This window comes from Artibeus jamaicensis, unplaced genomic scaffold, assembly GCF_021234435.1.
Source record: "Artibeus jamaicensis isolate MK-2021 breed Jamaican fruit bat unplaced genomic scaffold, CSHL_Jam_final contig_233, whole genome shotgun sequence".
Classification (NCBI taxonomy): domain Eukaryota; kingdom Metazoa; phylum Chordata; class Mammalia; order Chiroptera; family Phyllostomidae; genus Artibeus; species Artibeus jamaicensis.
Genome location: NW_026521486.1, coordinates 2,448,818 through 2,470,900, shown reverse-complemented (window position 1 = coordinate 2,470,900; position 22,083 = coordinate 2,448,818). Strand labels below are relative to the sequence as shown.

The window sequence follows — 22,083 nt, the reverse complement described above, 5'->3', positions numbered from 1 at the left end:
ATTACCAATTTTTGAATATCAACTATTGATTATAATTAAATCTTACATACTGAATTAGATATTAATTCATCACTTAACATTTTACATCACCTTAAGCAATCAATTTCCCTTCTGTCAATTACATGACCATGTCTTTTCAAAGCCATGTGTATCTGGCTTAAAAGCCATGTGTATCTTTTAATTTTTCATAATATTCAGGAAAGAAACAAAATGATTAGTTTAAAAATACAAGAATTTCCTTTTATTACAAGATACCATGTAATCTTCTTGAAGTATTTCCTAACTTGAATAAATTAAAAAATGTTAATGCCATTTAATCTTATAAAGAAAAAATAGCCTGAAGATTAAATTTAGATTTCATATACAAGTTGAAAAATTCAAATCCCCATAATGTAGGTTCTGAGAACACTCTCTTCAAGTATCACGAAGAGAGGTCATTCTTCAAGTGTGTTCTAATTGAAAGGAGAAGCTGGAAACAGCAGAAGGAAGACTGCCCTACATTGTCTTTTTCACCTGACTGGCTTCTAATTCAATGTCTCGCACTTTCCGTAGCACTTCCTCCTCAATCTGCTTTTCAAAGCTTTTCCATGCAACATCCAAATCAACCAGCTCTGTCTCTAGGGCTTTTATGTCATCTTCCTGTTTAGAACGTTGTTTTTCACTGTCCTTCATTGATTTTTTAGCCACTTCTAATTTCTTGAGGTGGTGAGAAGTGTTTTCTTTGGCTTTAATATATTGAGGCCTCTTCTGATTTAAAAGTGCTTCAAGAGATCTAAAAATAAATATAAAGTTTGCTTTAAAGGAAACTAAAATTTATAATATATAAAGAAGTCTTTTGATCAAGTCATACATTTAAAAATAAATTCTAAAAACTAACTTTCAGAGACCATAAGCACATCAGTGGTTGTCAGAAGTTAGGGGGAGGATTGAATACTTGAAGTATAGGGGAATTTTTAAAAAAGATTTTATTTATTTTTAGAGAGAGGGTAAGGGAAGAAGAGAGGGAGAGAAACATCGATGTGTGGTTGCCTCTATCACATCCCCCACTGGGGACCTAGCCTGCAACCCAGGCATGTGCCCTGACAGGGAATTGAACCAGTGACCCTTTGGTTCCCAGGCCATCGCTCAGTCCATTGAGCCACACCAGCCAGAGCAACATAGGGGAATTCTCTAAGAGTGGTAAAATAATCTGTGTGATACTGTAATGGTAGAATATAACATCACACATTTGTCAAAACCTATAGAACTTTACAGTACCAGCAGTGTACTTTAATGTATGTAAATTTTTAAAAAATCACTTAGAGGTGCCCAAGGCCTCCTAAATGGAACACAGGAAGTGACAAAACACTGTAACTATATTACATATATATGAAACCACCTTACTGAAGGGGATAAAGGTGCTAACCAAGGTAACTTTGGAAATGAATAGAGGCTGTAAAACTACAAGGAAAAGGAACCGTACATAAGTATCATATGCTAATTGATACAGCCGCTTCCTAGGAGGGTATGGATTAATAATTCTGATACTGCCATACATGATTACTGGAATTGAACAATTAAGCAAATGAATGGCATTTTATGGATGGCAGATTTCTTACTCTTGGAGTGGGAGGCTGTAGATAAGCAAGGATAGGTCAACATCGACAGTGATGTCAGGTTGATATTATGATACATTAAAGATACATCACATGACATCTATATTAACATCCCTGATAGAGTGGGATGAGAATGGCATTTTTCTACCACTGGGATTTTCTTCCCTCAAATTCACAACCCTGTCTAATTATGAGGAAACTGACAGATCCCAAATGAGGAACATTCCACAAAAACACCTGACCAGCACCCCTTGAAACTGTTAAGACCATCAAAAACAAGGAAAGCCTGGGACACTGTCACAGCAAGAGGAGTCTATGGAGATATGGTGACTCAAAGAAATATGGTATTCTGGACCTAAAAAAAGACAATAGGTAAAAACTAAGAAAATAATGAACTATGGACTTCAGTTAACAGTAATGTATCCACACTGGGTCATTAATTCTGACAAATGTAACATACTGATAACGTAAGATGTGAAAAGCAGGAGAAACCGAGTGTGGGGAATACGGAAACTCTGTTCTCTATAATTTTTCTGTTACCTAAAAGTATTCCAAAGTAAAAGTTTGTTTTAAAAAATCAACTTTAAAAACGTCACTTTTATTTTTATTTTCTCTCTTGATATACATAAAATCTGTTAATAACTATTTTTAAAAACTCACTTTAATTCTTTTTCTGTTTGTTGTAGCTGTCTAGTTAGCATTCCTTGTTCCTTTTTCTTGGCTTTCACTTTGGTTTCATGACGAGAAAGAGACTCTTTTGTGACACTTAAATTTGTATTTGCCTGTTCTAACTCATTGTTCAGAAAGTGAATTTTTTTCTCATTATGATATAGTTTGAAAAGCTGCAGTTGAATCTTGTTTATTTTCAGTTCTTCAAGGAGACTCTGGTAACGTTCTGCCTATAAAACAGTACAATTCAACAATAGTTAAATGGAAGTATATTTAAAACAAACTTTCATAAACTCAGCTATGGTGCTAACAAATGATCTCTAATGAATGTTATGAAACAGTATTCTCACTAAAAGTAGCATTATTTGGAGAAGGTTTGCAGATACACTGTACAGTAAACCAGTACAACAGTAAGTGACTTTTAGATTCATTCACTCAGTGGTATGGGGGTAAGAACAATGGAGTGATACCCCCCAACCTGTATTGTCATCCTATTTCAGTCTTCACTTCAGAGTGTGGCAAGTCCACTAACATTTCTGACATCAGCTTTATTTGAAAACTGAATGCAGTTATATGACTCGTAAGACCCCTAGCAACTTTAAATTCAATGATTCCAGGAAAAATTCCTGCTACGGGGTGTAATTTTTCTACTAAGAGAACTGATAGGACTATTACAATTCTAAACTACATATGAAACAGCATTTGTACTATTAATGAAGGAATGGGCTGCCTTGAGAGGAAGGCTCCTCATCAATGAAGTATTCCATGTCGCAGGTAAGCGGCCATCTGCCAGGATGTTGTAAAAAATAATTAGGAAGTTGGACTATTCTAACTGTTCATACAATGTTTCAAGTTCTACAATCTTTCATTTCCATAAGCTGCTTCAGTATAAGTACTATAGTTTGACTTTCAATGACAAAACTGAGGACATACACACACATGTAAAAACATAAAGAAACAAAAAAATTACTAATAAGGAATACATCTAACTCTCACTTATTTCTTCAAATATTTTTTGACTGCCTACTATGTGCCAGGACCTGTTCTTGGGAATACAGTGAAGAACAAGATAGAAACAGTCTCTGTTCTTGTATACTTATAATCTAGTCATTCTAATGGGGTGGGGAGGAATGAAGAGAACTTAGAGGGAAATTAAGCAAACATATAAACAAGATCTCCTATAGCAATATATGCTACAAAAGAAACCAAATAGGATAATGCCAGGGAAGGGGTAGGGAGAAGGTGCTAATTTAGGCTAAGGGCATGGACAGCAAGTGCTGGCCCAAGGAAATGGCTTTTCAATGAAAAGTTGAATGACAGCATTAACCATGTAAAAATCAGGCATGCAGCTATCTAGACAGAGGAAACAGCTAAAGCTCCAGGCTAGAACGGAGTGTGGGGAATTCAGTAAATAGTAAAGGTCAATGTGGTATTAGAGTAGAGGAAGTTAAGACATGAGGGGTGAAGAGGGGCCAAATCAGAAGGCTGGACAGGATGGCAGATTCTCAGTGCAGTGGGAAGCACTGCACCGGAAGAGGTTTTATACAAGAAAAAGACAGAATCTGATTTGCATTTTAAAAAGACCACTCTAAACACAAATAATTTATCAACCATTACACAGAGTACTCTACTAGGCAATGTGAAAGGTACCAAGAAATTATCACAGAACAGTGTTTGCAAAGCATGGCCATGGCCTCCTAGGGGGTCCCCAACCCTGTATTAGGGAGTCCCTGAGTTCAGAACTATCTTCATGATAATACTAAGACTTTGCTTTTTTCATTGTGTGGACATGTCCAATGACGGTACAAGAGCCATTGGTGAGTAAAGTGGCTAGGCCTTGACACAGATAACATTTAATACAGAACCAATTGTCAGACTTCATCTGTCTTTTATTAAGCTAGATATTAAGATTACAAAAATGTCAAACAATGTTACACTTTTAATTATTTAGTTTAGAAAAATGCAGTTTTTTTCATTAAAATGTTATTTATGTTAACATATAATGAGGTTATTATTATTTTTACACTGATCATTAAAATATATTTTAAAAACTTCCAAGTTTTAATTTCAAATACGATAAATATTGGTAGACATAACCCACATGAGCAGAAACTGTTTGCGGTCCCTAGTAATTTTTGAGAGTGTAAGGGATGAGAACCAGAATTCTGAGCACCTCAGCGACATAAAGCACATACCCTTCAGGTTTATTTCTAGTTGGGAGAAGAATCTTTTTGTAGTTCAGGTTGTCCTACCTATTTGGGGGGAAAAAAACCCCAAAAGTTGAAAAACATATCAAAAAGTTTATCTTTAATGAATTTGGGGCTTTATTTGTCTTATGTCATTAAAAGAACCTTATTAGTATTCCCAAGCCAATATTGAGCAATTTTGACAGTTCTCGTATACAACACTCAATCGGTTATATCTTCATGACACCTTACCTCTTCTTTCTCTAATTTTGCATGTTTGCGCTCTGCAGCTATGTTTCTTTTCTTATTAAAATTAAATTGTGCATCCTCTTCGGCTCTCTGTAACTTTCTTTTCTTTTCCTCATATTCTCCTACAAGCTCTCCTGAAGAGCTGATTTCCTCAAAAAACTGGGTTCTTTCTCTGGGTTTTTTCATAGAAATTGACTCTACAGTTCCCTTTTAAAAAGAGTAAAGCACACCAACATATAAGTTATAGTGGTATTTTTCAAAATCATAAACCAAAGAGCCTTAACAGCTACTTACCTGAAAAACTAAACAGTTCCGTGCTTTGACTATTACACCTATCTTTTCCAACTCTGCTACGTAAGCAGAACGGCTCACAGGACTATCATCAAAACGAAATTCCGAGCATCCCCCTAAAATGAAATAAAGACTGTCGTAGGAAGTATAAATGCCAGACATATCTCAACAGCTATTGGAAGTTTTATAAAATTTTTCTGATTGAAATGGCCAGTTATGCGATGTATGTTAATAAATGCATTTAGTCAATCAACAAACATCCCCTACACTGAGGAGTATTCTCAGCAGTAACAAAACAGACAAAAGTCTGATCTCAAGGAGCTTATATCTCAGGAATGGAGACAGGTCAAAACAACGTATGTAAGTAAAATCAATATCAACATGAGAAAGTGTTAAAGTGTTAAGAACTAAGTAAAATAGACTGGGAGAGGGGATATGAAAGTTTTTGTGTAGCAGGAATAGGCCTTGCAATTTTAAATAGGATGGTGATCTGAACTGGGTGTCCCCCACCCAAATTCATCTTAAAGTCCTGACTCCCAAAGGTGATGGTATTAGTAAGTAGGGCCTTTAGAAGGTGATTAGGTCATGATGATGGAACCACATACATGACAAGGAGTCATTATCCAAAATATATAAGGAACTCATATAACTTGATAGCAAAAAACCAAATATATAATATGAAAAAATAGCCTGGATTGATATTTCTCAAAAAAATGACATGTAAATGGTCAAGAAGTATATGAAAAGGTGCTCAATATTAGAAAATATCAGGGAAATGCAAATCAAAACCACAACGAGGAATTACCTCACTGTGTTAGAATCAGAAAGACAAAAGGCAAGTGCTGGTGAGGACGTGAAGAAAAGGGAAACTCTGTACATTGTTGGCTGGAATATAAATTGGTTCAGGCATTATGGAGAATATGAAAGTTCTTGCCTATCTCTAATCTCTAAACAAGATTAAAAACAGAACTACCTTGTGATCTATCTAGCAATCTCTAGTGAGTATTCAAAGAAAATGCAATCACTATCTTGAAGAGATATTCCCACACATTCACTGAAGCATTACTAACAATAGCTAAGGAATAATTTAAATGTCTGTCAGTGGATAAATAAGTAAAGAAAACATGGGACTATTATTCAACCAAAAAAAGAAAGAAATCCTGTGATTTGCCATGTCATGGATGAAGCTGGAGGATGTTATGCTAAGTGAGATGAGCCCTGTACAGCAAGACAAATCTGCATGACCTCCCTTGCATGTGGAATTTAAAATAGTTGAAACTCACAGAACATTTAGCACAATGGTGAGTGCTAGGGGCTGGGGGAGAGGCAAGTGGGGAGATGGTCAAGGGGTACAAAGTTTCAGTTAAGCAGGATGTAAAGTTCTGGAGATCTAATGTAGAGCAGCGTGACTATGGTTAACACTGCCATGCTGTACACCTCCAATGTGCTAAGAGGGTAGGATATTCTCACCATACACACACACGCACACACATGTACAAATAGTGACCAGATGAGGTGATACAATTGTTAATTAGGTTCATTATGTCACTTATTTCACAATGTATACTAAAACATTAAGTTGAATACCTTAAGTATATACAAACTTTGTCAATTATACATTAATAAAGAGGAAAAATTATGATGGTTTATTAAGTTAATAGAATACGCTAAGGAATCCTTAGTGAGATGAAGACTTTTGAGTAAAAGCTGAAAGAAAGTGAGAAAACCAATGAAGATACCTAGGTAGTAAAGAGAAATACTTAGACATGGAGGTACTAGTATGTAAGTATTTTTAAAATTAGCTGTGATCGAATTTGGGGAAAATTAATGAAACAGCATCTATACATTAGAATATAACAACCATGCTCCAGTGGGTCAGATTGAAAATAGAAAAACAAAACAAAACAAAAAAACCCAAGAAACACCTATTTTACGAGACTCTGTAAACTCCTAGCATAGTGAAAAAAATAATATATAAACACCTCCGGTCCTGTTTACTCAGAAAATAGGGATTTCAGGAGTAAATCCCAAATACAAATTCTGTTATTTCACTGAAGTTGCTTTTTGATGGCAGAAGAAGCCTGCTACACAAACCAAAAATATGCACGAGTCGTTCATCACTAACAGAACCATATAAACACCACGAAGAACCTCGGGAACGACAGTGCGACTTCTCTGTCCTTCAGGTGGGTCCCCTCCTTCGTCTTCACTAACGCCCAGGCACAGACGCGGTCGGACAACGGAGGCGTCTGCGCGGATGGACGCGTCTGCTCCACGGAGCGTTCCAGGGGAGCGTCGGAGCGCGGTGGGGTGGGGGCGAACGCGCTAGTGAAGCAGGCGATCGGACTTCGCTCTGGAAACACCCATGACACGTAAGAACATCTACAAAGGTATACCTCGGATAATCCTTGTGAATGTTTTCTCTTCTCCACTGTCCTCCACATACACAATCTTCACACTTGCGGAAGGGGACACAGGCTTTCCGACATGCGCGCCATGAATGAGTTCCTGAATATGTTTCACTCTCAAATTAGCTATTTTCTCTGCCATTACAAAACTGAGTGCATCCATCACATTAGATTTTCCTGGGGACAAGAAGAGGGGAGGGGAGGAGGAGTTACCCATTCTCGATGATAAAAAACAAGCTTTGCCCAGAGCCAAAGAAACCACTGGCGCGCCCCGCCGGTGGAGGCGAAACCCAGTGGACAAGCGCGTCTACGCGGACGGCCGTGTCTACACGGCAGGGAGTGCGACCAACAACTCCGTGGACCACTCGTTCTCTCCCAGGCGGCTGCGCCCGCCCCAGTACGAAGAGGTCCGAATACGGAGCCGCGACCGCAACCCCACGTGAAGCAGGGCGCCAGGGCCCATCGCGGCCCGCCTCCGGGTTCGGTGCCGCCTGCCCGAAATGGCCAACGCCGCCCAGGCCGCCAGAGCAGCCGCGGGGGCTGCGGGCAGCAGCCAGCGGGCGCCCGGGGACGGGGACCGAGGAGCGTGTCCCCGACTTCGCGGGCGCATGCGCGCACGGCCGCAGGCGCCGCAGAAACTCCGACTGGGCGGGGCTAGTCGCTCTGGGAAAGGCGGGAGCGCTGTCTGGGCTACTGGGGCACGTGGGACATGTGGCCCTCGGAAGGGGACGGCCAGGAGCGCGGGAGGGGTTGTCACAATGACCTCGCGACAGGTTCTGAGGGCGCCACTTGTATTTCTGAATTCACAGAATGGGGTTATTTTGGAACTAGTGTAAAACGTGTGGAGCACGCCTGTCCCGGACCCTGAAAGGGCAGGGCACAGGGCGAGGCGGCCTGAAGTGTGCGCCCGAGCAACGCTGTCACCTTCTGTCACCTGTCAGGAGGTGACAGTCACTGTCAGGCCGGAAGCACTGGAGGAACGAGGGTCGGGCTCAGTCCCCCTGGAAATGGGGGGACAGGCACCGTGGTCCCCCTGCTGCCTGTCCCTTTGCCGAGGTGACACCAAGGTGACAACGGTCATGGGCCTGACCGGCTCACACGCGGTGCCTGAGCTCGGGCGGGAAGGTGACACCTTCCCGGGTGGCCAGAGGGCCGGGCCCCACCTCCGGGACAGAACGGCCACAGCGCCCACGCGTGAGGGGCGCAGGCGCACGGGGGGGCCCGGCCCGCAGCGTCATCAGCACCGCACCCTCCCGAGGCCCCGCGGCCTCCTCCAGGCCCCACTCCCACGCTGTCCTCGGGGCAGAAAGGGCAGGGGCGGCAGGGGTGGCTGGACGAGGGCAGAGGGCGAACCCCCAGAGCGCGGGGGGCGGGGTCAAAGGGCGGGGTCCGGCGGAGCCCCGGGGCCGAGGTCGAGGGTCAGCTCCCGGGTCCGGCGGCAGGAGCCCGGGTCCGCGCCCCGCGGCCGCCCTCACGTCCCCTCGGGCAAAACGAGGCCCGGGGTTCCAGTTACCGGAGCCGTTGGGGCCGATGATGCAGGTGAACCTCTTGAAAGGGCCGATGACCTGGCGGCCCCGCCACGACTTGAAGTTCTCCACGACCAGTAGCTCCAAATGGCCCATGGCTGTGCCCGCCGCGCCTCAGGGGCGTCCTCACACGCAGCGGGGAAAAGCGCGGGAAGGGCCTCGCGAGGTCTCGCGAGAGGAGGGGGGCGTTGCTGCAAGCTTCGCGCCTCGCCGTTCCTTGGCAACCGGGCTGTTTACGTTTCCGAGGAAACCTGATCTCCGCTCGCTTCGCGCGGTGGGAGAAGGCGGCATTGAAAGCCTGGGGAGCCGGCTCATACCTGACCCGCCCACCTCGTAGGAAGAGAACCTCGCTGGGCTCCCGCTGGTCTTATCATTTAGTCTCCTCTTTATCTCGCGTGGTTTAAAACCTCTCAGAATTTCTTGAGGATTCCCAGCCATGGAGGTAGTGCAGCCCAAGGACCTGCAACAGCACTTTGGTTTGGCCAGAAGAAGGAATGTGGAGCTGTGCAGGCAGAAACGGGTCTTCGACGCCCGGAACAGGATCATTGGGGTGAGACCCTAGACCTAACAGGGAAAGGGACCTGGGGGGAATGTGGAGGGGCAGGTGGGGGCGAGAGCTGGGAGGGGAAGAGGAGATGGACCCCTCTAATGAAACTGTTGATCTAGGCACAGCCAGGCGACACCAGGCGTTTACGGGGGGGGGGGGGGAGTAGATCGATATATTGACTTCACTGAAGATAAGAGAGGCCCTAACAGAAGAATTATACTCCCTCTCAGGCAAATGGAGTCCTGCAGCAGGCAGGGAGTTGGCCTGGAGTCTGTGGCCAGAGACTAGAATGGGTTCTCTCTCAGCCAAATTTTCTGCATTGCCATGGAACTGCGGTTCCATTAATTTGACAAAATTCCTACTTTGTAGTATGCCCAGGCTGGTGCCCAGGAGATGAAAGATAAAGCAATTCTTGACCTTTAAGGTTTATGGCCCAGTGGAGGAGGCAGACAGTTAACGGTCACATTAACGTGTAGGGAAGGAGGGGAGCACAGACTGGGGCTAGAAGAGGAAATCAGAGAGGGCTTCCCAGAGGTGGTGATGTCTAAGCAGTGTTGCGAGGATTGGTAACTAAGGTAAAGGGGAGGGAGGCTCTGAGGACAGTGAAGAAGACAGGTTGAGGAGCCAGCTATAAGCAAAGGCTTTCAGTTATAAAAAGACCGGATGTGAACCTAAGACAATACACTGACAGTGAGGCAAGGATAAAAAGATAAGAAGGACTTAATAATGGAATACAGTTATCTGGCTCTGACTCCTCTCCCCTTGTTTTCCATTCCAGGGAGATGCAGAAGCCTGGGATATTCAGGTTCATGACCAAAAGATAAAAGAAGCAACCGAAAAAGCCAAACATGAAACATTCGGTGAGCTAAGTGCATCCAATTCATTAGCTTTTCCTAACTGCCTGTCTTAGCAGTGTGGGGCTGTGTGCCTTTATACACCCGCCCTGACTTCTTCACATGTGTACAAACTTGCCATTTTTACTCGCTTCCTCCTTTTAAAATTTCACCATTCCTTGTGCCCAGTTAACTCAATGTGCTCATTCTTCCTCCATTAAAAGAAAAGCAGCTATTCTGTGTGAGTTCTAAGAAATATATTTTGAGGATAGATGTATGTTTTCAGAAGGAAAAAACCTTGAACATGCACATTCTCTGCCCAAAAGTTTAAGACCTTCTATCAGGGGCAGCCTTTCACACTAGACGACACACGCAAACTCCCAGCTCACACCCCTGAGCTGGCTTGGAACTAGGTATGGTTCAAATAATAGTGTTCTAGGTCTTAGATAAATTTTTCAAATAGAGTTCATTTTCCCACATCGTGTGCAGCAATTTCAGCTTATTCCGTTAAAGCACTATAAGGACTTTTTAAATAGAAAAATGCAGAGGGCCCACATTCTTATGGGACCCCGATATATACGTACATAATAAATGTGGTTATTTTCTCCTGTTTAGAAATAATAGAGAAAAGGTTACAAAATTTTATATACAATGGGTTATCAATTAAATTTTAAAACATATGAAAGATACACCTAGAAAAGGAAAGGAAATATGCCCAATCGTTAGCAGTGGTGATGTTGGCGTGATGAAATTATGAGTGAAGTTTATTTTCTTTTTTATATTGTTCTATGTTTTCTAAATGTTTTACCCTTTTAATTTTTAGTTTAAAATAAATCAAAGTCACAAAAATGATACGAGAGATATATACGTACCCACCACTAGATTAGATGTTAACATTTGCCAAATTGGCTTTAGATATATTTTAAGAATGCTTTTTGAAAATATATGTATATTTCTCACCTCATCATTTTCCTCTTCCTCTCTCTTCCGAGACGTGCACCATTCCCCCGCCTGTTTCTGGATGGTCACGTATGTGTCCATGACCATCTAATGCAGTTTTTTGTGTTTTTAAATTTTACATACATGATATATTAAATAGATTGTTTTTGGTTTTAAAAAAACTCAATGTTGTATATTTAAATTTAATCATTTTAACTATTTTTCTATGTTTCGTTATATGAACTAAGCATAGTTTATTGTCCATTCCTCCACTGATGGCTCATTCGGGTTTCCCATTCTTTTCAATAACTGCCAGCAGGGCTGTGATGACCACCCTGCACTACGCCCCTGTGTACATGCGGGAGCCACAGCACATGTGGAAGTCACGTTGTTAGGTCAGAGGATATGCGTGTTCTCGGTTTCGCGGGATGTTGGAAGACTGCTTTCCAAAGTTGTGAGTGTACCAAGTTACACTCGCACAAGCAGGGAGTGAGGAATCTCGTGTCCCCACATCGGAACACGTGCTATCATTAGCCTCTTTAATGTTTTGCCAATTTATGGGATGTTTCTAACCACCTTGGAAGGCTGATCATCTTTTCCCAAGTATGTCAGTTGTTCAGATTTCTCTGTTTGCCTGTTTCTGTCTGTCCTTTGCCCGGTTTTTGGTTGCTTAATTGATTTATAGGTGTGCTTTGTACGATCAGAATTCTAATCTTTTCATGGTTATGTTACCTTTTTGGAGGGTTGTACTACTTTTAGAATCACTAAAAATAATTTTTTTAAGTGGAACCAAATTCATTTTTTCCTCTGAATCTTAAGTTTAGGAATAACCTCTGTCCCTTCCAGCTGCTGAAATGAGGCACAATGACAAGATCATGTGCCTGTTAGAAGACAGGCAAAGAAGAGACAGGAAAAATGTCTGCAAAGCCATCAACGACTTCCAGCAGAGCTTTCAGAAGCCAGAAACTCGTCGAGAGTTTGACCTCTCCGACCCGCTGGCCCTCAGGAAAGACCTGCCTGCCCGGCAGTCGGATGATGATGTTCGGAACACGATATCGGGAATGCAGAGGTTCATGGGAGAGGATTTAAATTTCCGGGAGAGGAAGAGATTCCAACAGGAACAGAACAGAGAGTGGTCCTTGCAACAGCAGAGGGAATGCAAGGATGCTCAGGCCAGCCAAAAATGTGCAGGTGAGGAGCAAAAAACACCTTGGTTTCCCTGCTTTCTGGAACAAATCAACTCCTGTTTCGGGGTTTTTTTGTTGGCTTTTTTTTTAAAGTCCTATTCGTGTGCTGCTCTGGCTGTGGAGGGAGGGACATCAGCACCTGTGTTTTAGCATCCTAACACCTCTGGTCATGCGTCCTGTAGGAACACTTTCTGAGCTTGTGCTCCGTCTGGGCCTAGTGTGGGCTGGAGGCCCCTGTGACTCAGACGCAGGCCCTGCCCTCAGGGTGTTTACAGTCTGCCCCGGAGATTCAGGGAACGACCTGGGTCCAGCCTGTATGGAGGAGTCTAGTGAGAGGCCCTCCACACCCGGCCTCCCACCTCCATCGATGGGAACTCCCTTCTTCCAGGCGCCCAGGCCCCACCGCCTAGTCATTGTGACCCTTTTGTTTTCAAAATGCTACATCAAGTCTAACAGGAAGCCATCCTCATCTCAACTACCTTGCACCATTCCTGCCATTACCACTCCGGACTCAGTTGTCATCGTCTGTCCGCAGGATTGCTGCCACAGCCTCTGCTGGTCTCCCTGCTGCTGCCCTTGTTCCTACTGACCTCGTCCCCTCTGACTTTGTCTCTCAGCCCAGCAGCCAGAATGGTCCTGCCAAAGGTTAAGCTACCTAGCTCCTTTGCTCAGAATCTTCCAGTAGCTTCTTTTTTCACTCAGTAAAAAACAAGTTGATTTTAAGGACCAGGAAGCCCTCGGTCTGACCTTACCTCCTGCTGCCCTTCATCCTTCCCGTCCTTGCCACGCCTCGGGTGTAACTGTCCTTGCTGTTCCTCGGGTGTAACTGTGTCAGGCTCACTTCTGTCTCAGGACGTTTGCACCTACAGTTCCCTCTGCCTAGAAGTATACTCCCCAGATCTTTGCATGGGTGCCCCCCTCCTTCTTCAGGTCTTTGCTGAAAGGCCCCAATACCAGTGAGGCCTCCATTGACCACTATTACAAGTTGTAATCTCCCCTACCCCCACATTTCCTGCCCTCCCTTGCTTAATTTTCCCCCATGGCATTGCTCAGTGACATACGGCATGGTTCCGTATTTGTCATCCCTGTCCCCAGCACCGTCTCCGAAGCCCCATGAAGGTGGGAGATGTTGTCTGTTTTATTCACTGTTCTCTCCTTAGTTCCTAGCACATTGATAAATATTTGTTGAAATAATCCCTCATAGGGCTTTGAAAACCTCATCCATCTCTTAGGTACCCCACTTGCCCACTTCTGGCCTGGAGCTTTGTCTCAGCTTTGGACTTGGTCCTTGAGCTGCCCCTGGAAGTCTTCTTAGGCATCTCCCAACACCCTGGAAACTAACCTGGCATTTCTCCCTGGCCCCGCCCCCCCCCAGCTCCCTCCCTCACTAATACCTCCTTCCCTTAGTCAAGCCAGAAAGCTGCGGGTGCTCGTCAACCCCTCTTGTCTCCAGGCCATCCTCAGCTCCCATCCCGTCTTTTCTGCTACATACATTTCTGATTCTCATCTCTCGTGCCACCACAGTGCTGCAAGCTGCCACCTTTTTCACCTGCATGGACCACACCAAGGGCCTTCCTATTGTCTTCCACTTTCTTTCTTGTCCCCTTCCGTTCCATTTTCAACACGGCAGTCAGAGCGCCACTTTCTAAACAATGTCAAGGTGAACAATGCCACCTGACTCCCTCTGTCCGGCTTAACACCCTCCAGTGGCTCCCATTACACATGGGACACAGCGCAAAGGCTGCCTGTGGCTGGCAAGGCCCTGCATGTGGGCCCACTGCCCACCTCTCTGATGTCACCTTGCACCCCCCGCCCCACCCACCGTGTCCCAGCCGCTCTGGCATGTCTTCACTTCTGGGTCCTGTCAAAATCTCCCCACTTGAGAACCTGTGCACCTGCTCTCCACCCAGCTCCTTATGTCCTTCAGGACTGAGCTTAAATGCCACCTCCTCCTGGTGGACCTCTCACTACCCAGCCTCCAGACACATCCCAGTCAGGCAGCCTTTCCCTCTGTAATGCTGTCACAGTCTGTCTTGATCCATCTGCGTCAGCTTTTGATTGTTAGTTATCTGTCTCATCTGGACAGTGAGTCCCCACCGCACCCTGGGCTCCCAGCGGAGTGTGCGGCCGGCCCTCGGAAGGGTCTCGATAGCTCTTTTACATGCTCACGAAAGGTGAGAGGGGAAGCTGAGGCGAGCGGAGGCCAGAATTCACTGCCGAACAGTTAGGTAATTTTTTTCTTGCCTTTTTTAGTTGAATTTATTGGGTGACCTTGGTTAATACAATTATGTAGGTTTCAGGTGCACGGCTCTATGATACGTCCTCTGTATGTCAGTCTCTGCTTTGCCACATGGAGAGGAGACCCGCAGGCACAAACGCTGAAGGAAGGACCTTCTGATTGCCGACTTCTTTTAATGTGACACCCCTGTGAAGTGAGGCTTGTCCTGCCTTGCAGGGGAGGGTGGCCCAGAAAGGCCGGGTGAGGCACAGGGCGGGTTAACAGCGCCTGGGCTGGACCAGGAGACTCTGTCTCCAGATCTTTCTGTTCTGAAGTTTGGACGCTGTTCGGAGGAACCCTTCTCCTCCTCCTCCTCCTCTTAGCAAAGTGCAGCGGCACTCCAGAGTGTCTGTTCCCTGACACCCCTTCCTCTGGGAGCCCATCTGGTTCCCAGGGCAGAGCTCCCCCTTCCTGGGCTCCCACCATCCCCTCCTGGCTGGTTGTGAGGATGCAGAGGCCTGAGAGGTCGGAGGGCAGGGAGCCCACTGGGGTCCTCCGAGACCATGGCGGGCATCACCGTCTGAGAGCTCTACTTGAATTAGCTCATTGAGGTCTCCCAGCAGCCTCTGGGGCACCTCCAGGCTGTAGTTGAGCGCTGGATAAGAAGCGGATGCTGGAATGGACGCCCTCAGGGTGCTCTGCGTGCCCGGGAGGGCGCTCTAGGTGGGCACCAAGGTTTGCTTACACATTTCTTCCTTCCAGAGGACCTCTTCAGGCAGAGCAGGCTGCAGTGGGACGAGACTGCCAAGCACATTCAGGGTCTGCAGAGCGCCACCAGGAGGGCGGCTTGTGCAGCTGTGAAAGAATTCAACAAGAGCCAGGTACTGCACAGGCTGGGGGGGGGGGGGACGCAAGGACAAGCATCCGCTTACCCTGGGTGCCCTAGCACCCCTAGACCCCAGGCTCAGCCCATTTATTGGGCCACATCACAAACCACACCCCGAAGGGGCCCTGCGTGGCGGGGGGGGGGGTGGTGGTGAGGGGAAGCCAGGGCTCCCCAGGCACAGGAGCAGATGAGCTCCAGCCCCAGAAAACTAGCTGTGCGAGCTGGGGAGGGGTGTCAGTCCACCTCGCCAAACCTCAGGTTATCGGATATGAGGACAGTGACGTCTCCCCAGACCGATACCAGGTCTGCCCTGGCGCCTGGCCTTGTTTTAGGTCCTTCTTACACCCATCCTCCCACCCCCAACCACCACCCCTGAAAGTTCCTCCTCACCAAGAGCAGGCCCACAGCGCCTAGTGCTGGGAGCAACTGTGACAATGATTTGTGCAAACTCTGGGGGTCTCCTGACAGCTCCCTCCTCTCAAAGCTCTGCCCAGCTCCTTACCAGCATTCCTCTGCCTGCCAGTCCCAGCCTGATGAGTTTCAAGTTCTCTGTTCCTTTTGGAAATTAGACTCCTTCCCCAGGTTTTCTTTTCACATGCTATTGTATGCCCTGGGTGGGGTGGGAGTTTGGCTTGGATTCACTTATTGGACCAGCTGGTGGACCAGGACTGGGGTCTGCAAGGTCGAGCCTGTGGCGTGGTCCACAGCAAAGCAGGGAGGCTACGCCGGAGCTGCGCTCGTCTGCGTTCCCAACCTCCTGATCTTCCTTCCGGTGTGTCTGTGCACGCATGCGCGCTGATAAGGAAGCACGCGCTGTCTTTACGGCCAATGGTACTGCACTGTGAACTAAATGTATTGGAGACACAAGCCCACATGCGTCTTGCTGGTGGGGGTATGTGACCAGAGACCCTGGAGAGGCTGGACCACAGACCAGAAGGAATGCGGGTTTTCTTTCAGCATCTGGGACAGGAACGAGGAGGGGTGACTGAAGGGCATACTGTGGAGGCACCTGCAGCAGCCCAGGTCACCAACTAGCTGGTCAGCTGCAGGAGGTGTTGGCGACCATGTGGCCCTTGCCCTTCCTTGTTCAGAGCACACCAGAGAGGAGGTCCTTACTCCAGGCCCCACAGCCACCTAGTGGCAGAATGGGGCTCTTTTCTATGTGAATTTAAGAATTTGTTTTCAGTTATAGTCGATACTCATATTAGTTTCAGGCGTACAGTGTTACATGTATGTAACTTACGCAGTGATCCCCCATAAGTCCAGTGCAGAATGGGGTTCTTCATTCTTAGTCCATTGTTGCCGGGCATCCAGCTGTTCATTTATTCCCTCATTATCTGTCAACAGGTACTCATTGGGTCTTCCTGCTGGGCACCAGCATGCTTTTTGCTGAAATGCATTGCTGCATTTGTCCATTTATTTCCTCATTTCACCCAGTAAAATTTTTAGTGAGCCTCTACAATGCTGGCACTTTCAGGTCCAGCAACTCTCCGATGGACACTGCGATGCCCCTTGTGCTGGAGAAGCTGGCAGTGCTGTCATCTAGGATCTAGATGACTGTCCTCCGAAGGAAGGCCCAGGCAGGTCATTCAGACGCAGCAGGTGGTGACACACTCGCCAGCCCCCGCGTGTTCCGTTAGAGACGGTGTGGCTGTAGCGTCCGTTTCCGCGTGCAAGCGCCTGAGCCCCACTGCGCAGGCGCAAGGCTAGGTAGGCTCCTCTCTGTAGCTTTGGAAAAGCCGCTCACGCGTCTCAGTTTTAGCGTCGGGAGAATGGGGACAGTGAAGACACCTACCTGTGCCAGTCAGAACGAGAAACCTCTCCCAGGTCTCGGTGGCTTAAAATACAAAGGTGATGTTTGTCATGCTCCTTGTCCCCCTTGACTGCGAGGGGCTCAACTCCTCCCATCCTCACTCTGGAGCCCAGGCCCTGCGGCAGAGCAGCCACCAGCAAGGGGACTCTAGCAGCCCAACAGAGAAGGCACGTGCTGGATACCGCCAGCACGTCCTTCCAGAAATACCCTGGTCCCCTCGGCCACATGGCCGCACCGTCTCTAAGCAGGCAGGCAGTGCCATTGTACCATGTGCCCAGAAAGAGCGCTGGCCATATTTAGTGGCCCACGTGGTCACATTTGCTGGTGAGGCTGTGAGGTGAAACCTGGTAATCACATCACATGCCACAACACAGGGCACGTTACCAGGACTCATTGGTGATGGTAGTTATTTTTAACCCCAGCAACAATCAGCTGCTCTCATTACTCACTGCGTTCAACAGCCTTACCCGAGGGACCAACCCCGTTTAACTGATAAAGAAATAGGCTCAGAGGGGGGGACTGACTCCCAGGGGCCCCCAAGTAGTGATCTGCTTTGGCCGACCCAAATACTGGGCTTCCAAACACTCCGAGTCCAGTATTTGAATCCGGCCTGTCCAGCTGCAAAGTGTGTACCTCTGTGATGCCATCGAGCCGGCTGCCTCATGAGCCCCCGCACTGTGTCCCGTCCTTGCAAAGTGCCCCGTCTGCCAGTTACTCAGGAGAACCAGTGATGCTGATGAATGTCCCTTAATCTACCTCCTGACTTGGCAGAGGAAGGACTGCAGCCCAGAGGGGGAGGTGGTTTGCTCCAGGCCACACAGCCAGGGCGGGGCCCTCCCTCATCACACTCACTGGAGTGGGATTTGAATTTACTTGTGCGGGCCCGGTAGTAGCCGGTGTGTTCCTGGAGCACTGAGGTGACAGTATGCTTTCGCATTTTAAGTCACCCATGTTGTGAACCATTCTTGGGTGTTCTGTGTGGCCTGCATCCATGTAAGGGTGACCCAGGGCCACAGGGGAGGGCACAGAGCCCTGCCCCAGGGTGAGTGAGGCCAAGCAAGGCAGCATCTCCCCGCTTGGGCAAAACGTCCCAGAAGCAACTCCACACACAACCACCAGGTGGCGAGTCCCACAGCCCAGCCACAAGCCCAGCAGGGGGCGCAGGGCAGCCCACGTCCACACCTGCTGAGTCTACTCCATCTGTCCACCCCCATCCCCACCCCTGCTTAGCGCATTCTTCCCTCAAGCACCCCCAGTGAGATTTGTGGCCTTTTCCCATGTTTCCCTGGGGTCAGTCGGAGCATCTTCCCTAATGTCTTCCCTGACTAGGCCACGGAGTCAGCAGAAAGGAAAAGTCGAGAGAAAAACCAAGAGCAAGAGGACAACCTGGCAGAGATCTCCAACCTGTTGCGTGGGGACCTGCTCTCAGAGAACCCGCAGCAGGCAGCCAGCTCCTTTGGGCCCCACCGCGTGGTCCCGGACCGCTGGAAGGGCATGACCCAGGAGCAGCTGGAGCAGATCCGCCTGACGCAGAAGCAGCAAGTGCAGGAGAAACTGGTGCCTGCCCCACCCCCATGGCCAGCAGACTCGCTTCCTGCCACCTCCCTCCAGGACATTAGTCACAACTGCTGTAACCCTGGCCCGGTAGCTGCCATCAAGCGGCTCACGGGCCAGTGGGGGAGATGACACGGGCCAAGCAATCCCTGTCATGTAGGATGTGGCTTGGGCAGCGAGTGCTAGGGAGAGAAATAAGGCCGGGGGAGAGGGGATGGAGGATGCTGGCCAGAGGAGGGTCAGCAGGGGACCGAGAAGTGACATTGTCACAGAGACCAGAAGGGGGGCGGGACTGAGCCCTGCAGACGTCTAGGGACAGGGTGGCCAGAAAGGGTGAACTGCCAGGGCCAGGACTGCTGGGCCTGTTCTGGGAAGAGCAAGGGGCTTGGTGGCCGGCGTGTGTGAGGGGCAGGCCGAGGAGGCCGGAGAGGCGGGGGTCCGGGGCCTGGCAGGCCCCACGAGGACTTAGTGTTGTCCTGTGACTGAGGTGGGGACAGTGCAGGTGTGCAGCGGAGGACCCCCTGCGGTGAGGCGGAAGAAGAGAGATCCTTGGGTCCTGAAAGCAGCGATTTTGACCGATTTTCAGCCTTTGGGAACATCTAAGACAAAACACAAAGGGCAGAAACCCCACATAAAGCCTCACCACTCAGAGCACCCCTCCCCCGTGCCCCCCACACCTCCTCTTCCACTCGTGGAGGTAACTGGGGGAGTCGAGGCCAGGTGAAGAATAGTTAGGTTGTCTTTTCTCGGTCCGGGCCAGAGTGTCCCCGCACCATCTGTATTCTTGACGAAAGCATCTGTGTCACAACGCAGGGCCTGTGAGTGGCCTCATTTTGCAGGAGAGGAATCTGAAGTTCAGAGTGGTCATGTCACTTGGCCTGTAGGTGGCAAAGCCAGGCACCAGCCAGCCTGCCTTTTGGTCTCTGGGTGAGGGCCTGGGCCCCTGGCATCCGGTTCACTCCCCGCCTCCTCTGGTCAGGGATGCCCTGCCCTAAAGCCTGAGGAAGGTGCTTTAGGTGTCCGACCAGGTAGAGGCCCAGCCCCTCTAATCCGGTTTCATCTAGGAGTCAGGGTTTTATAGAAGGGTCTGGAAACCAGTCAGCAAGGAATGAGCTGGGATGCAGAAATTCACCCCCGAGATCATGGGCCTGTCGTCCTGCATGGGGCTGTGACATTGGTGAATTCTAGAAGCAACCAGGCCACCCCAGCGTTCAGCCAGGGGCGGCAGGGGGTCCTCTGATTTCCCGCATGGTGCTGCTTACTGACCAGAGCCTCGGTGTCCCCCAGCTGGCCCTCCGAGCCACTCAGCCTGGCTCTTCTGGAGGGACAGGTGGTGATGAGTCACGTCTCCTCTCTCCAGCGGCTACAGGAAGAAGAGTACCAGCGAGACAGGGGCCTGGACCGGCAGAGGGTTCAGACTGCCCGCACGGCTCTGCTGTTGGAGCGGCAGCAGCGGCGGCAGCAGCGCGACCTGCGCAGAGCCCTGGACCGCAGCAACCTCAGCCTGGCCGAGGAGCAGCTTTCGCAGTGAGTGCTGGGCGAGGGCTGGGCAGGCCCGGGGAGCCCAGGCCGAGGGGGCTGGGAACGGGTCGGGGTCAGGGGGTGGCGGGAGGTGGGCGCTGACCAGCAGGGCCCACGGAGCAGGCTCTGCACTTTCCCGGCCCCCTGACCCTAGTCTTTCCCACCCAGAGGGCCCAGGACCCCTGGTGTGGAGTCCCCCAGAGAGACCCACGGTAGCAGTAGTTTGGGCTGTGGCACCGCCTCCTGGGGAAGATGCAGACAGAAAGGAAAGAAGGGCCCAGAGCTAAGAGGCCAGAAACAAAGGGCGTGGAGACCACCAGTCCCAGAGTCCCAGACCTGGTGACAGAGATCCCATCACGCCCACATCCCCGAACACCCCTCCCTGGGGGATCCTCTCCTGGGCCCCAGGGACCCCAGTGGCCAAGACTCAGATGCTGGTGACGCGGTACTCAGAGGGCACCAGCGCCAGAGGAGGCCCCGGGTGGCCGGAGGTGTGGAGGAGGAGGGCGCCCCTCGCAGCCTGGAGTCTCTTCCTTGCCACAGACAGGCCCAGGCCCGAGAGCGGCTCAGCGCCCCCCTGCAGGCAATGCCAAGTGCAGGTCGGTGGGCGAACATGTCACTGAAACCCACGTTGTTTGTTTCCTCGTGTATCCATCCATCAAGCTCTGGCTTGAACTTAGAAGGGACCCCCCTGCATGTTCGCCAGACATCTGACCCCTTTTGCCAGTGGGTCCATTGTCACTTCCGTTGGAAGCCTGAGAGGAGCGCTGAGACCTGATCTGACAGAAGTCAGATGGAACGAGCAGGTGTCTTCATAGCCACACCTGCGGACACGGAATCCGAAATACCCCCAGTATCTCGCCAAGGAGCTGCCCCTTTCCACCGGGACCCGCAGAGCCGGGCACATCCTGGGGATACACTGACCAAAAAAACAGACAGGTGGACTGCTTAGGAGGCCAGGCTTCTGCTGATCGTTTCTCTCCTTGTTTTACTTTCAGGAAGAAATATATGAAGGAAGTCTATACAAACCAACCCACTGAAGATTATTTCACACAATTTAACACAGGAAGTCGATAATGAAAAAGACACTTCCTCCCCCTCTGAATTGTTTTGTATCGAACGCGGTAACCTCGAAGGGCCCATTTATTAAAAAAATATTCTCACTTCTTGGTCGACAAGTGCCCTTGAACTTTATTCTCCCACACTGGACAAAACGTTTGTTAAACTCTCCCACGTATTTCTATGAGGAGCATTAGTTTCTGTTCGGGGCAGCCCGGAGGGTGTCCCACAGTAGTCTGGGTGGCGTGGGGACAGGGCAGAGCAGACACGGCCCTGCGAAGTTTCCTTCTAGGGACAGCTGTGGGCCCATGTGTGGTGTGGGCTCCAGGTTCAGCGGCTGCAGTCACTGACACGCACGGCTTGAGTTCTGGGCAAGGCTCCATTCTACACGCTTCATGTGGAATAAACTAGTTCCACCCTCACGGCGGCCAGAGGTGGGTCTTTTTATCACTCCCACATACCAGGTGAGGAGCCCGAGATCCAGACGTGTTAGGTGACCTGCCCAAGCTCACACTGACGAGCAGCGCGGGACTGCGGCTGAACCCTCAGAGTCTGGCTCTCCCCACCTCACCCCGGCCTGCCTGGTCCCGGGAACACAGACC

General features: G+C 48.9%; 2 protein-coding genes across 2 annotated transcripts in view; one reads left to right on the top strand and one right to left on the bottom strand.

Moving 5' to 3' along the window:
• Nucleotides 1–7,749, bottom strand: part of SMC1B (structural maintenance of chromosomes 1B) — a 53,634-nt gene extending 45,885 nt beyond the window's left edge. Inside the window, exons 1-5 of the mRNA XM_037160327.2 lie at nucleotides 7,387–7,749; nucleotides 4,994–5,106; nucleotides 4,703–4,906; nucleotides 2,256–2,494; nucleotides 514–772 (exon numbers count right to left, since the gene is read on the bottom strand). Of these exons, the coding sequence (XP_037016222.2) occupies nucleotides 514–772; nucleotides 2,256–2,494; nucleotides 4,703–4,906; nucleotides 4,994–5,106; nucleotides 7,387–7,615 (1,044 nt within the window). The 5' untranslated portion in view covers nucleotides 7,616–7,749. The remainder of the gene's footprint in view (nucleotides 1–513; nucleotides 773–2,255; nucleotides 2,495–4,702; nucleotides 4,907–4,993; nucleotides 5,107–7,386) is intronic.
• Nucleotides 7,750–9,360: 1,611 nt separating this feature from the next.
• On the top strand, nucleotides 9,361–21,499 carry RIBC2 (RIB43A domain with coiled-coils 2). The gene is made up of 7 exons (XM_053661445.1): nucleotides 9,361–9,474; nucleotides 10,250–10,331; nucleotides 12,090–12,434; nucleotides 15,411–15,529; nucleotides 18,677–18,904; nucleotides 20,262–20,428; nucleotides 21,421–21,499. Exons 1-7 carry the CDS (start codon nucleotides 9,361–9,363, stop codon nucleotides 21,497–21,499), a joined length of 1,134 nt encoding a protein of 377 aa, XP_053517420.1.
• Nucleotides 21,500–22,083: the final 584 nt, after the last annotated feature.

What these genes read in the sequence shown, in the direction of transcription:
- RIBC2 (XM_053661445.1), top strand. Translation starts at nt 9,361, where the DNA reads ATGGAGGTAGTGCAGCCCAAGGACCTGCAACAGCACTTTGGTTTGGCC. An exon ending in AGCCAAACATGAAACATTCG is followed by an intron (nt 10,332 to 12,089) that starts GTGAGCTAAGTG and finishes TGTCCCTTCCAG; the next exon opens with CTGCTGAAATGAGGCACAAT. An exon ending in AGCAAGTGCAGGAGAAACTG is followed by an intron (nt 18,905 to 20,261) that starts GTGCCTGCCCCA and finishes TCCTCTCTCCAG; the next exon opens with CGGCTACAGGAAGAAGAGTA.